At 40.1% G+C, this 14,706-nt stretch overlaps 1 protein-coding gene across 16 annotated transcripts in view; it reads right to left on the bottom strand.

Annotated features, from left to right (window-relative positions):
- The window catches only part of PDE7A (phosphodiesterase 7A), a 600,339-nt gene that overhangs the window by 8,434 nt on the left and 577,199 nt on the right, over positions 1-14,706 (bottom strand). For all 16 annotated transcript variants that reach the window (XR_014057317.1, XR_014057318.1, XM_081503289.1 and 13 more), the window contains 4 exons: positions 13,564-13,659; positions 11,549-11,649; positions 9,373-9,504; positions 9,082-9,173 (listed from right to left, as the gene is read on the bottom strand). Coding sequence is in view for 14 of the 16 variants with exons in the window: in XM_081503289.1 (XP_081359415.1) it covers positions 9,082-9,173; positions 9,373-9,504; positions 11,549-11,649; positions 13,564-13,659 (421 nt within the window). In the remaining 2 variants the exon portion in view is untranslated. The remainder of the gene's footprint in view (positions 1-9,081; positions 9,174-9,372; positions 9,505-11,548; positions 11,650-13,563; positions 13,660-14,706) is intronic.

Genomic DNA, 14,706 nt, shown 5'->3' with positions numbered 1-14,706 from the left:
CGGAGCCGGGAGCGCCCATAAACCAAGGCGGGGACCAGGGAGGTGATAAGCCGCACCGCCCCAACAAGGGAGAGCGCGCTCACCAAACTCCTGGCCGCCTGAGCTGCTCCGACTGGGAATGGCACAAACCACGGGCCCAACCGAGTCTGCGCCTTTGTGGAGTACCCGGGAACCTGAACCTGAGCAGCTTAGACCTGGGAAGCGCACGCATCTCAGGGCCCACTCCCTGGCCGAGTAACCTGAAGCCTGAGCAGGGCAGACTGGGAAAGCACACACGCCGTGAGCGGGGGCGAACCCAGTGCAGCCGAGACACTGCGAGCTCTCCACACACACGCCAGTGATATAGGTTTGCAGTGTTCCTCCCTCCCCACAGCACGACTGAACAAGCGAACCTAAAGAGACCACCTCTGCCCCTTTGTTGCAGGGCAGAAATTAGACACTGAAGAGACCTGCAAACAGAAGCCAAATAAACAGAGGGAAGCACTTTGGAAGTGACAGGCCAACAGATTAAAATCCATGTAGTTATCACCGACTGCATTGAAAGGGGCCTATAGAAGTTGAAAAGTATAAGCAGGAACAAGGATCTATCTGAAACTGAACAGACCCCACACTGCTCACAACAGCTCCAGAGAAAGTCCTGGATATATTTTTACTATTATCATTTTTTTTTTTTTTTAATTTATAAAAAATTTTTTTTTACTTTTTTCTTTAAGTACTCTGTTACACCTTTAATTTTCATTTTTATAACCCACTATTACCTTGCAAAAAAAAAACCCCTATTTTTAAAGCAAACTGCATACATATATCTTATATTTTTTTGTGATTTTGTTTTCTTTTTTTATATTGTATTTTTTTAAGAGTCTAACCTCTACTCTAGATTTTTAATCTTTGTTTTACATATTTGATATCAACATATTTGATATCAATTTTGTACATTTAAGAACCCAATCTTTAGTACCCATTTTTACTCAGGAGTGGGATTACTGGCTTGATTACTCTCTCCCCCTACTGACGCTCTTTCTTCTCCCCAAGGGAACCTCCATCTCCCACCCTCCTCCTCCTCTTCTCAACCCAATTCTGTGAATCTCTGAGGGTGTTCTGGGCACCAGAAAACACTTCGGGAACAGAATACTGCCCAGATCTCTCTCTCCCCTCTTGATTCCTCCCTTTCTACTCATGCTCACCTCTATTACCTTCCTCCCCCGTCTCTATGTATCTCTGTGAACCTCTCTGAGGGTTCCAGACTGTGGAGAGCACAGAGGGAAGTGCTTACTGGCTTAGACTGCTCTCTCCACATTTGAATTCCCCTCTTCTCCTCCTGGTCACCTCAACCCCCCCCCCCACCTCCCTTCACCTCTCCATGTAACTCAGTGAACCTCTCTGGGTATCCCTCACTGTGGAGAATCTTTTCACCATTAACCTAAAAGTTTTATTATCAATGCTGTATGGATGGAGAAGTCTTGAGGCTACTGCAAGAATAAGACTGAAAGCCAGAGGAAGCATTAATAAGAGATCATCCAAAAGCCTCCACATATACACTGAAACCAAGCTCCACCCAAGAGCCAATAAGTTCCAGAGCAAGACATACCACACAAATTCTCCACCAACGCAGGAACATAGCCCTGAGCATCAATGTATACAGGCTGCCCAGAGGCATACCAAATCCATAGACATCTCAAAACTCAATACTGGACACGCCATTGCACTCTAGAGAGAAGAAATCCAGCTCCACCCACCAGAACACCGACACAAGCTCCCCCAACCAGGAAACCTTGACAAGCCACCCATCCAATCCCACCCACAGTGAGGAACCTCCACAATAAAGAGGAACTTCAATCTATCAGAATACAGAAAGGCCACGCCAAACACAGCAATCTAAACAAGATGAAAAGGCAGAGCAATACTCAGTAAGTAAAGGAAAATGATAAATGCCCACCAAACCAAACAAAAGAGGAGGAGATAGGGAATCTATCTGAAAAAGAATTTAGAATAATGATAATAAAAATGATCCAAAATTTTGAAAACAAAATGGAGTTACAGATAAATAGCCTGGAGACAAGGATTGAGAAGATGCAAGAAATGTTTATCAAGGACCTAGAAGAAATAAAAAGGAGTCAATATATAATAAATAATGAAATAAAGGAGATAAAAGACACTCTGGAGGGAACCAACAGTAGAATAATGGAGGCAGAAGATAGGATAAGTGAGGTAGAAGATAGAATGGTAGAAATAAACGAAGCAGAGAGGCAAAAAGAAAAAAGAATTAAGAAATGAGGAAAACCTCAGGGACCTCTGGGACAATATGAAATGCCCCAACATTCGAATCATAGGAGTCACAGAAGAAGATAAAAGGAAAGGCCATGAAAAATACTCAAGGAGATAATAGTTGAAAATTTCCCTAAAATGGGGAAGGAAATAGTCACAGAAGTCCAAGAAACCCAGAGAGTCCCAAACAGGATAAACCCAAGGCGAAACACCCCAAGACACATGTTAATCAAATTAACAAAGATCAAACACAAAGAACAAATATTAAAAGCAGCAAGGGAAAAACAACAAATAACACACAAGGGGATCCCCATAAGGATAACAGCTGATCTTTCAATAGAAACCCTTCAGGCTAGAAGGGAATGGCAGGACATACTTAAAGTAATGAAAGAGAATAATCTACAACCCAGATTACTGTACCCAGCAAGGATCTCATTCAGATATGAAGGAGAATTCAAAAGCTTTACAGACAAGCAAGAGCTAAGGGAATTCAGCACCACCAAACCAGCTCTCCAACAAATGCTAAAGGATCTTCTCTAAACAGGAAACATGGAAAGGATGTTTAAACACGAACTCAAAACAACAAAGTAAATGGCAACGGGATCATACTTATCAATAATTACCTTAAATGTAAATGGGTTGAATGCCCCAACCAAAAGACAAAGACTGGCTGAATGGATACAAAAACAAGAACCCTATATATGCTGTCTACAAGAGACCCACCTCAAAACTAGGGACACATACAGACTGAAAGTGAAGGGATGGAAAAACATATTTCATGCAAACGGAGACCAAAAGAAAGCAGGAGTCGCAATACTCATTTCAGATAAAATAGACTTTAAAATAAAGGCTGTGAAAAGAGACAAAGAAGGACACTACATAATGATCAAAGGATCAATCCAAGAAGAAGATATAACAATTATAAATATATATGCACCCAACACCACAATATATAAGGCAAATACTAACAAGTATGAAAGGGGAAATTAACAATAACACAATAATAGTGGGAGACTTTAATACTCCACTCACACATATGGATAGATCAACTAAACAGAAAATTAACAAGGAAACACAAACTTTAAGTGATACAATAGACAAGTTAGATTTAATTGATATTTACAGGACTTTCCACCCGAAAACAATCAATTTCACCTTTTTCTCAAGTGCACACAGAACTTTCTCCAGGAGAGATCACATCCTGGGCCATAAATCTAGCCTTGGTAAATTCAAAAAAATTGCAATCATCCCAGTCATCTTCTCTGACCACAATGCAGTAAGATTAGACCTCAATTACAGGAAAAAAACTATTAAAAATTCCAACATATGGAGGCTAAACAACACGCTTCTGAATAACCAACAAATCACAGAAGAAATCAAAAAAGAAATCAAAATATACATAGAAACGAATGAAAATGAAAACACAACAACCCAAAACCTATGGGACACTGTAAAAGCAATGCTAAGGGGAAGGTTCATAGCAATACAGGCGTACCTCAAGAAAGAAGAAAAAAATCAAATAAATAACCTAACTCTACACCTAAAGCAACTAGAGAAGGAAGAAATGAAGAACCCCAGGGTTAGTAGAAGGAAAGAAATCTTAAAAATTAGGGCAGAAATAAATGCAAAAGAAACAAAAGAGACCATAGCAAAAATCAACAAAACTAAAAGCTGGTTTTTCGAGAAGATAAACAAAATTGACAAACCATTAGCCAGACTCATCAAGAAACAAAGGGAGAAAAATCAGATCAACAAAATTAGAAATGAAAATGGAGAGATCACAACAGACTCCACAGAAATACAAAGGATCATAAGAGACTACTACCAACAGCTATATGCCAATAAAATGGACAACTTGGAAGAAATGGACAAATTCTTAGAAAAGTATAACTTTCCAAAACTGAACCAGGAAGAAATAGAAGATCTTAACAGACCCATCACAAGCACGGAAATCAAAACTGTAATCAGAAATCTTCCAGCAAACAAAAGCCCAGGACCAGACGGCTTCACAGCTGAATTCTACTAAAAATTCAGAGAAGAGCTAACACCTATCCTACTCAAACTCTTCCAGAAAATTCCAGAAGATGGTAAACTTCCAAACGCATTCTATGAGGCCACCATCACCCTAATTCCAAAACCAGACAAAGATGCCACAAAAAAAGAAAACTACAGGCCAATATCACTGATGAACGTAGATGCAAAAATCCTTAATAAAATTCTAGCAAACAGAATCCAACATCATATTAAAAAGATCATACATCATGACCAAGTGGGCTTTATCCCAGGAATGCAAGGTTTCTTTAACATCCGCAAATCAATCAATGTAATACACCACATTAACAAATTGAAAGATAAAAACCATATGATTATCTCAATAGATGCAGAAAAAGCCTTTGACAAAATTCAACATCCATTTATGATAAAAACCCTCCAGAAAGCAGGAATAGAAGGAACATACCTCAACATAATAAAAGCTATATATGACAAACCCACAGCAAACATTATCCTCAATGGTGAAAAATTGAAAGCATTTCCCCTAAAGTCAGGAACAAGGCAAGGATGCCCACTTTCACCACTACTATTCAACATAGTTTTGGAAGTTTTGGCCACAGCAATCAGAGCTGAAAAAGAAATAAAAGGAATACAGATACGAAAAGAAGAAGTAAAACTCTCACTGTTTGCAGATGACATGATCCTCTACATAGAAAACCCTAAAGATTCTACCAGAAAATTACTAGAGCTAATCAATGAATATAGTAAAGTTGCAGGATATAAAATTAACACACAGAAATCCCTTGCATTCCTATACAACAATAATCAGACAACAGAAAGAGAAATTAAGGAAACAATACCATTCACCATTGCAATGAAAAGAATAAAATACTTAGGAATATATCTACCTAAAGAAACAAAAGACTTATATATAGAAAACTATAAAACACTGATGAAAGAAATCAAAGAGGACACAAACAGATGGAGAAATATACCGTGTTCATGGATTGGAAGAATTAATATAGTGAAAATGAGTATACTACCCAAAGCAATCTATAGATTCAATGCAATCCCTATCAAGCTACCAATGGTATTTTTCACAGAACTAGAACAAATCATTTCACAATTTGTATGGAAATATAAGAAACCTCGAATAGCCAAAGCAATCTTGAGAAAGAAGAATGGAACTGGAGGAATCAACCTGCCTGACTTCAGGCTCTACTACAAAGCCACAGTCATCAAGACAGTATGGTACTGGCACAAAGATAGAAACATAGATCAATGGAACAAAATAGAAAGCCCAGAGATAAACCCATGCAGCTATGGACACCTTATCTTCGACAAAGAAGGCAAGAATATACAATGGAGAAAAGACAATCTCTTTGACAAGTGGTGCTGGGAAAACTGGTCAACCACTTGTAAAAGAATGAAATTAGAACACTTTCTAACACCATACACAAAAATAAGCTCAAAATGGATTAAAGATCTAAATGTAAGACCAGAAACTATAAAACTCCTAGAGGAAAACATAGGCAAAAACACTCTCCGACATAAATTACAGCAGGAGCCTCCATGACCCACCACCCAGAATATTGGAAATAAAAGCAAAAATAAACAAATGGGACCTAATTAAAATTAAAAGCTTTTGCACAACAAAGGAAACTATAAGCAAGGTGAAAAGACAGCCTTCAGAATGGGAGAAAATAATAGCAAACGAAGCAACAGACAAACAATTAATCTCAAAAATATACAAGCAACTCCTGCAGCTGAATTCCAGAAAAATAAACGACCCAATCAAAAAATGGGCCAAAGAACTAAACAGACATTTCTCCAAAGAAGACATACGGATGGCTAACAAACACATGAAAAGATGCTCAACATCACTCATTATTAGAGAAATGCAAATCAAAACCACAATGAGGTACCATTTCACACCAGTCAGAATGGCTGCTATCCAAAAGTCTACAAGCAATAAATGCTGGAGAGGGTGTGGAGAAAAGGGAACCCTCTTACACTGTTGGTGGGAATGCAAACTAGTACAGCCACTATGGAGAACAGTTTGGAGATTCCTTAAAAAACTGGGAATAGAACTGCCATATGACCCAGCAATCCCACTGCTGGGCATACACACCGAGGAAACCAGAATTGAAAGAGACACGGGTACCCCAGTGTTCATCGCAGCACTGTTTACAATAGCCAGGACATGGAAGCAACCTAGATGTCCATCAGCAGACGAATGGATAAGGAAGCTGTGGTACATATACACAATGGAATATTACTCAGCCATTAAAAAGAATACATTTGAATCAGTTCTATTGAGATGGATGAAACTGGAGCCCATTATACAGAGTGAAGTAAGCCAGAAAGAAAAACACCAATACAGTATACTAATGCATATATATGGAATTTGAAAGATGGTAACAATAACCCTATATGCGAGACAGAATAAGAGACACAGATGCATAGAACAGTCTTATGGACTCTGAGGGAGAAGGTGAGGGTGGGATGTTCTGGGAGAATAGCATTTGAAACATGTATATTATCATATGTGAAACAGAACACCATTCCAGGTTTGATGCATGAGACAAATGCTCAGGGCTGGGGCGATGGGATGACCCAGAGGGATGGGATGGGGAGGGAGGTGGGAGGGGGGTTCAGGATGGGGAACACATGTAAACCCATGGCTGATTCATGTCAATGTATGGCAAAAACCACTACAGTACTGTAAAGTAATTAGCCCCCAACTAAAATAAATAAATTTATTAAAAAAAAAAAAAAAGAAAGTCTATGTACAATTGGCATGTTGCTTGAGAAAATTTTTTGCTGCGATATAGGGAATAACTTTGGATTCTTTGTTGGTGCCTGAGATGCAGGAGGAGGATCAGATTGGGGAGGAACAGACTATTCGACTACTGACTTCTGCAGACATGAGAAAATATGTCTGAGTAAACCCTAATGAAGCTCCACCAAGCAATGTAATAAAATTTAGATTCAATTATATTTTCAGAGCCAAATTCAATTCAAGAATCAATTATCTGTAAGACTATTCAAATTTTCTGGAAGGGAAAATTTAACATGTTAATGCAGATAACAAATATATCATCTAAAAAGCTTTCTCAAGTCAAATAGGAAGAATGTTTAAAAATTCCTTTTGTTTCAATGGGCCATCGCCAATGTTTTCTTTGTATAATGATCAGTTAAGAGCTGATCATTATAGATTAAAAAGCTCACAATATCGAATATTAAATAAAACCCTAAAGAAAGAAGACATAAAAGGATGCGACTGTGTAGTATTCCCGATTTTCAGTTTTTATTTGAAATAAATATGAGAATTCAACAGGGTTAACATCAAATGCGAAACATGATAAAAAGGGAATAATAAAGCGAACAATTTAATCCATCTTATTCAAGAAAAAGAGCATTTATCTACACTAACACCAGTTAGTATATGGTGGTTTAAATAGTTTTTACATATTTGTACGACAAGAAGAAACAATTTTACTTACCAGAAGTTTTGTCAAACTCCAAATGGTAGCCATGAATACAGACTTTAAAACATTTTAAAAAGTCCACTTTTTTTTTTATGATCATTACCAAAAACCATTGTTTTTTTTTATAAAGTTCTTTTAAATTGAGAAAGGAAAGAAAAGCAAAGAGCAGTGACAGTCACTTAAACCCTGACACCCTAACACATTTTTACGTTCCCCTTTCTCTAGAATTAGGCAGCTGATACCCAGTGACATCATTTCCCCAGGTCACCTTCTCGGGATGAGACATCATTAAAAGCTTTTGTTGGTGGACCAATGATATGAGATTCTGTTGACAACACCACTATATTGGGCTCCTTTACGTTAGTGCTTTTTGTCAGCTTTTCAACTGGCGTGTGTGTGTGCGCGTGCGTGCGTGCGTGTGCGCGCGTGCGTGTGCGCGTATGCTCAGTTGTTCAGTCGTGGCCGACTCTTTGAGAGCCTATAGACTGTAGCCCTTGAGGCTCCTCTGTCTGCGGGATTCTTCAGGCAAGAATACTAGAGTGGGTTGCCATTTCCTCCTACAGGGGACCTTCCTGACCCAGGAATCAAACCTGTGTCTCCTACATTGGCAGGTGGGTTCTTTACCACTTAGCCACCTGGGAAGCCCCACTCAAATGGCCTGCTTGACATCAAATGGCAATGATGTCTAAAAAAAATATATATATATTAAGTTTTCCATTCTTTCTCTTATTTTTCCTAAAACAGATTTTAATGAATCTATTTCTCATACAGATTGTTCACTTTCCATCCAATTTACCTTTACATTAAGGTTTTATTCAAGAGTATAAAGTGGAAATACGTAATTCTATTTACATAAATAAGCGGTAAACATGACTGAGCCATTGTGTATCTAGAGTGCATTTTGTAGTATCTGTGGATTGCTCCTTCATAAAAATTCACTGAAAAAAAAAGTTACTGACTGTATTTCAGAATAGGTGTAAATTACTAAAATTTTGATGCAAATTTGTAAAATAAGATAATTTACCCCCAGACAGTAAAGAATCCACCTGCAATGTGGGAGACCTGGGTTCGATCCCTGGGTCAGGAAGATCCTGTAAAGAAGGGAATGGCTACCCACTCCAGTATTCTTGCCTGGAGAATCCCATGGACAGAGGAGCCTGGTGGGCTATAGTCCATGAGGTTACAAAGAGTCAGACATGGCTAAGCAATTTTCATTTTCACCCCCAAATTGTGGAATACCTGAATATAACGACATAATCTTAAAAACTTTAAATAATTGTTTTTCCAACTTAATATCCACAGTTCATAACTAATTAATTTTGTCTTAACCTACCTGCTTTCTAATGGCATATGTGAGAATAAACCGGATTCTCTCAATAACCCCACTGCAGATCTCCAGTGGTGATTTTCCAGAACTGAGGTATTCTACCAAAAACAAAAAAAGGGCAGATCTGAATTAGCAAAGGGTAAGTCTTTTCTGAACATAAAGCAATATTTCTAAGTAATATCAAGCTGGTTAAAATTCTAACATTCACTGAGAACTGATTTACTTTCACTCCTTTAAAACATGACCCATTTTCTAGAATGCAAGAATATGAAACTTTGAGGAAGAGCTTGCACTTACCTTGTATAAAGTTGCCAGGTAATGGTTAGTTTTAATGAGGAAAGGTTGATTAACACCTGGATGATCCAGATCATGAGTGGCTGCTGCTATTAAGCTCAGCAAGATGTCCCAAGGTGTTACAGAGTTGGCAAGCTAGATGGTGGCAGGGAATAACTGATTATAGACGTGTCTGCAACGAATTGCACCATGACAACAGCTGTTCTAAATCAGCCCTGAATGAGACTGTCCACGGTCTCCTCCCCTCAGGTTTCTCAGACTGTCTGTCCAGGCCAAGGCGTGCCTGCCACATGCTGTCCATGCTGTGAGGCGTGGTATGATGCAGTCCCCTGCTCACGGGGAGGGCATGGACCCTTACGGCTCACCCTTACACTGCTTCATTTGAAACAAGCGTAACTAAGATGACAGCTAAAGTATAAACCATCTTTTTGAGTATGTTCATGGTGAAAAGTGTTTAAAATAGGATGATCAGGGCTACACAGGCAAAAAGTGTTTCACATCACCACTGCCAGACGTGCACGGGTTAAGACAGCATCTGCATCCGTGTTCACCCCTGCACACTCTCCCCTCTAGTGCCCGGCATCGCTCCCCTCTGCTCCCCGGCCCTGGCTTCCGGCTGGGCATGGCCAATGGGAGGGTGAGGCCACCACAGCCCATGGACTAGGACTAGGTCCACCCCCCCACCCACCCACTCGGGTCCCCTGGAATGCAGCAGCACTTAGTTCCATCGGTCCACTTCATCCACTGATGATGAAGTACCAATTTCTCCCACAAGACTGTCAAAGAGAAACTTGAGGCTTGGTCCAGAGTATATATATTTTTTTCTCCAGAGTACTTTTTTACAGTTTAATTTAAAAATTGAGGCAGCTGGGTGTACGTGGATAAAATGTATCCATTTTATCACTGTGTATGAATGATGCCACAATAAAGTTGGTGTTTTTTAACTGGGGTATTTTCACATATTCCACGATCTCTTGAAAAATCAGAAGAGTGGCACCCATGTGGTTGTATTCTTGCAGTTGGCATCAACTGGCACAGACTGGCCCTGTCAGCCTGCTTCCCTCCCAACATCTAGCTGGAACTAAGACTCCAGGAGAGACGAGTCTAGAAGCAGGCCTAAGGGTGGGCAGATGTAACTTCACCAGATCTAGAACAGGAAACGTCCATGAGCAAACACGGCTTCCATTACATCTATGGCTGATGACCCCCAACTCTGACTTCTCTGTTTTACTGCAGACTTCTGTCCACCTCTTCACTAGATCCCTGCAGTTGGATATGGCAGGGACACTATATATAACCACACACATCCACAATGGAGCTCACCATCTCCCTGGCCCTCTCCCCTCTTCTACCTTCTCTCCCTCACAGCGATTCCCACCTGCCCCTCAGCTGCTCAGGGCGGTGTCCACTCACCCCTCTCCCTATTTCACCCCCCAGAGGCATCCAGACACCACATCCTCCTTATTCTGATTTCTGAAGACCTCACCAACCACCTACCTCTCTCCTGCCCCACGGCTACAGAAACAGCCCCTCATGGGCAGCGTCCGGGTTGCTGGTCTTGTCTGTTTTGTTCTCCCTCCACAGCCAGGACAGTTCTGTAAAGTTTCCCACTTCACTCCCACAGCGCCCTATTCATCACTGGACACGATACCAATGCCATCCCTGCCCTCATGGAGCTCAGTGTAATTGCCAGATGACTCGCGTGGAGACGCCGGATGGCTTGGCCCTCGCTTGGGCTTCTGCAGCCTTGCTCTCGACAATTACCTCGATTTTCTAGCTTAAAGTGTGATTAAAAATACAGCCACATTTGGAAACTTGATCCAGCTACATCTCATTTCCGCAAAGGAAGCTTCTGAGTCTGATTAAATCACCAACTTAGGACTTCCCAGGTGGCTCGGTGGTTAAAAAAAAAATCCACCTGCCAATGCAGGAGACGTGGGTTCGATCCCTAGGTTGGGAAGATCCCCGGGAGGAGGAAATGGCAACCCACTACAGTATTCTTGCCTGGAGAGTCCCATGGACAGAGGAGCCTAACGGGCTATAGTCCATGGGGTCACAAAGAGGTGGACACGACTGAGTGACTAAACAACAACAAAATCACTAACTTAAGGAAGCGTTTGAAATTAAATCAAGAGAATTTTCTCAGGGTTTTGGCTGACTGTAAACATCAGCATCTTACCTTAGGTTCTTTTAGGTAACAGTGCATGGCCTGAGTAACATCAGCAGCGTGGACTGCATTGTGGTAAGGATTCTGACTGTGGTAATCTTCTTGAATCATCACTGCATCAAAGGAAAAAAGACCCCAAATTTAAGTGCAAACAGGAGGCATTTACAAGTGCAAAAATTGCAACAATTATGTATTTCCCACTTACCCTATTCATGTGGCTATCAGCTAACTATTCAATTCAGAGAGATGATAACCACTTCATAACTCACATGAACACCACTGTGACTAACTCGTTTGAAACTTTTAAAATGAGAAGGTATTCATGTCAAATTTATAAAATTATTTTTTTCTTCTTCTCTTTTAAAATGTCAATCTCATTGTGCCAAACTCCTTCGACTGTCGTTTACTTTAAAAAGAATTTCTTAGTTAAATAAAAGGAGTACAATTCATTCAGCAAATACATATTGTGCTAGGTGCTGTTCTAGGAACTACGAATTCATTAGAGAACAAAAATCTTTGATGCAATACTAGCACAGATGTTGGGAATGTGTGTGGATTCCAGGATGCTTCATCAGTGAGGTGAGTTCTGGATCTGGAGTTAGTTGTTTACGAGTGCGGGAAGGATGACCTGTTGATCTGCCTTCTCTGCTCGGTGTCGGTTATGCTAACCGTGAAAACGTAGATGAGGAAGACGGGTCCAGCCAAACCCGCCACCATCGAACCTGCACTCAGCCCGGTGGTACCTGGGTACAGGGAGCCAACCCCAGAGTGGTAAACTAGGACACACAGGTGAGGGGCGAAGAGCATTGGAATGGACTCTGACTCCATCCTTTAAAACAGCTGTTTAAACACTCCTGTAATATCTATTTTTGTATGTGCTTTTATAATTTATCTATTAGTACATATTACAGACATACAATTTATAAATAAATATGCATTAGAAGTCTCTCAAAAAGTCCTAGATATCTTCTCTTAGTTAGCTACTTAAGAGGAAAGAAAATATTCTCTTTTTCCTTAAAAAAATAAGAAAGACTCCTTATGCTAATTTTCTTCTAACACATTTATTTGGTGAAAGACTTCAATTTCCTTCCTGGCAGAGTGCTCTTAAATATCACTCTGCACATTAAAACATAGTCAAAATAATCCTTGGAGGTTGCTGTCAAGAGATTTCAGGGATCAGGAAAAAGAGAAGATCCAAGTGCCACATACCTGATCATTTAAGGTTTTAATCTCTGAGAACTGAGGAAAGGACAGAAGTTGTGTTGTCTTTCTGAGAAAGTTGTGGCTGACATGAGGAGACTGTGGGCAGAGGGGCTCCAGCTCCTCACCAGGCCCCTGAGGCCCCCACCCATGGCCCTGGGCCCTCACAGCTTCCCCACCCAGAAGTGCGTACCCCCTCTGACCGGCTCTGGCCATAGGGTTGTGGTGGACAGGAAGGTGCCAGCGTCTAGCCTGGGCTCTCGGGGTCTGGGCGCACCAGCGGTCTCCTGAAAACTGGCCACTGCACTTTGAACAAGCTCGGCTTGTTGTAAAATAATAATTTTTCAAAAAAAAATTATTTATTTCGCTACATTGGATCTTAGCTGCAGCATGCGGGATCCAGTTCCCTGACCAGGGATCGAACCCAGGCCTCCTGCATTGGAGCACTGAGTCTTAGCCACTGGACCACCAGGGAAGTCCCTATTTTTTGTTTTTAATGTGAGTCTGTTATGGTGCCAAACTCCTCTGCCTCCCTTTAATTTAACAGAACATGTAGAGCTGAGCTGTGTCAGGCCTCGTGCCCCTGGGGAGGGCCCAGCCGAGACCAGTAAAGTTGCCATGCGGCTCATCCAGCGTCCAGGGCAGGGACTCAAACAAGCTCAGCCAGACCAGGAGCAGCCCAACAGACTCAGGGCTCCCTACATGTGTGTTGCTTCGAAACACTAACTTTGGAGTGGTTAGTTTTAAAGCCATAGCTGATATAACCAAGAGAAAAGGTAACAAGTTCCTGTATAAATATTACTCTTAAATGGATTAGAATCACTTACCTAAAAATCTACGAAGTTTCATCATATCTAAATGGAAGTACTCAATTAATCCATGGAGACTAAATAAATGAAAGGTTAAACTTACTAGACTATTTCCTAAAAAGAAAGAAGAAGAGACATTAGTAGAAATACAAGCTATTAATAAGATAACTGCACTGTGCTTCCAAATAAGGGTTTGAATATACAACATAAAGAGTACTAAGTCCTACTTTTTGTCCATCTAAAATTTACATCTCATTTTACCAGTTTTGAATTTTAAATATCACATCTTTTTTTTTGTTCTAAGAAAAATTTTTTTGGTTTTATTTTTCAAAAATCAAACAACTACAAGATAAATAATTAGAATTGATAGAAAACTTTGAAAATTATCCACACTGAGTAAATTTAATTCAGTTTCCCAAAGCACCTAAAACCTCCTTGCAACCATCCCCCTAACTGAGCAGGCGTGTCCCAGAGCAAAGCATCTTGACTGCAGATGCTGTATTATTTAACAATTAAATAGACTGTATATTTAAAGGTGTGTGAGCTCATATATTACTGCCAGCATTCAGACAATAACATACACATGATTCTGTATTCTCAAAAGAAATCTATGATTCTTACAAACATATATATATATATATATATATATGTGTATATATATATATATATATATAAGACCCAACTAGTCCCACAATGAAAATTTGTAGTAATAATATTTACGAAGAATGTTAAAGGTCTACTGGGCTAAACTAATTACCCAAAACTGGCTGACTAACTGTTGAGAAGCCCATGGCTGAGGAAAAAAAGCAGATTAACTGGAACAATGTCTGCATGAGCAACATGGCAAAGGATGTGGCTGCCAAGAGAGCTCTCTCTTAAACACCACCGGACTTATCATCTTCAAACGGAAAGAAAAAAACCATTTCAAATCTTCTACCTTTAAGAAGTGAAAAGTTAAAATGCATTCAAATTTTGGTAACACACTACTGGTGCAAACATGAGCCCATGTGATCTAGAGTCAGGTGAAGAAGTGGGCTATGATCCTATTTTTACTGCTGTAACAACCAACTTTTCTTGGGACAGATACATAGATATTTCAGAACGTATAATCAAAAAAAAAATCTGATTTTTAAAAAATGAGCAGAGGATCTGAATCAATGT

The sequence above is a fragment of the Giraffa tippelskirchi genome, chromosome 6 (assembly GCF_054371585.1).
Source record: "Giraffa tippelskirchi isolate mGirTip1 chromosome 6, T2T-mGirTip1v1.2.pri, whole genome shotgun sequence".
NCBI lineage: Eukaryota > Metazoa > Chordata > Mammalia > Artiodactyla > Giraffidae > Giraffa > Giraffa tippelskirchi.
This window is presented reverse-complemented; position numbering and strand designations above follow the sequence as displayed.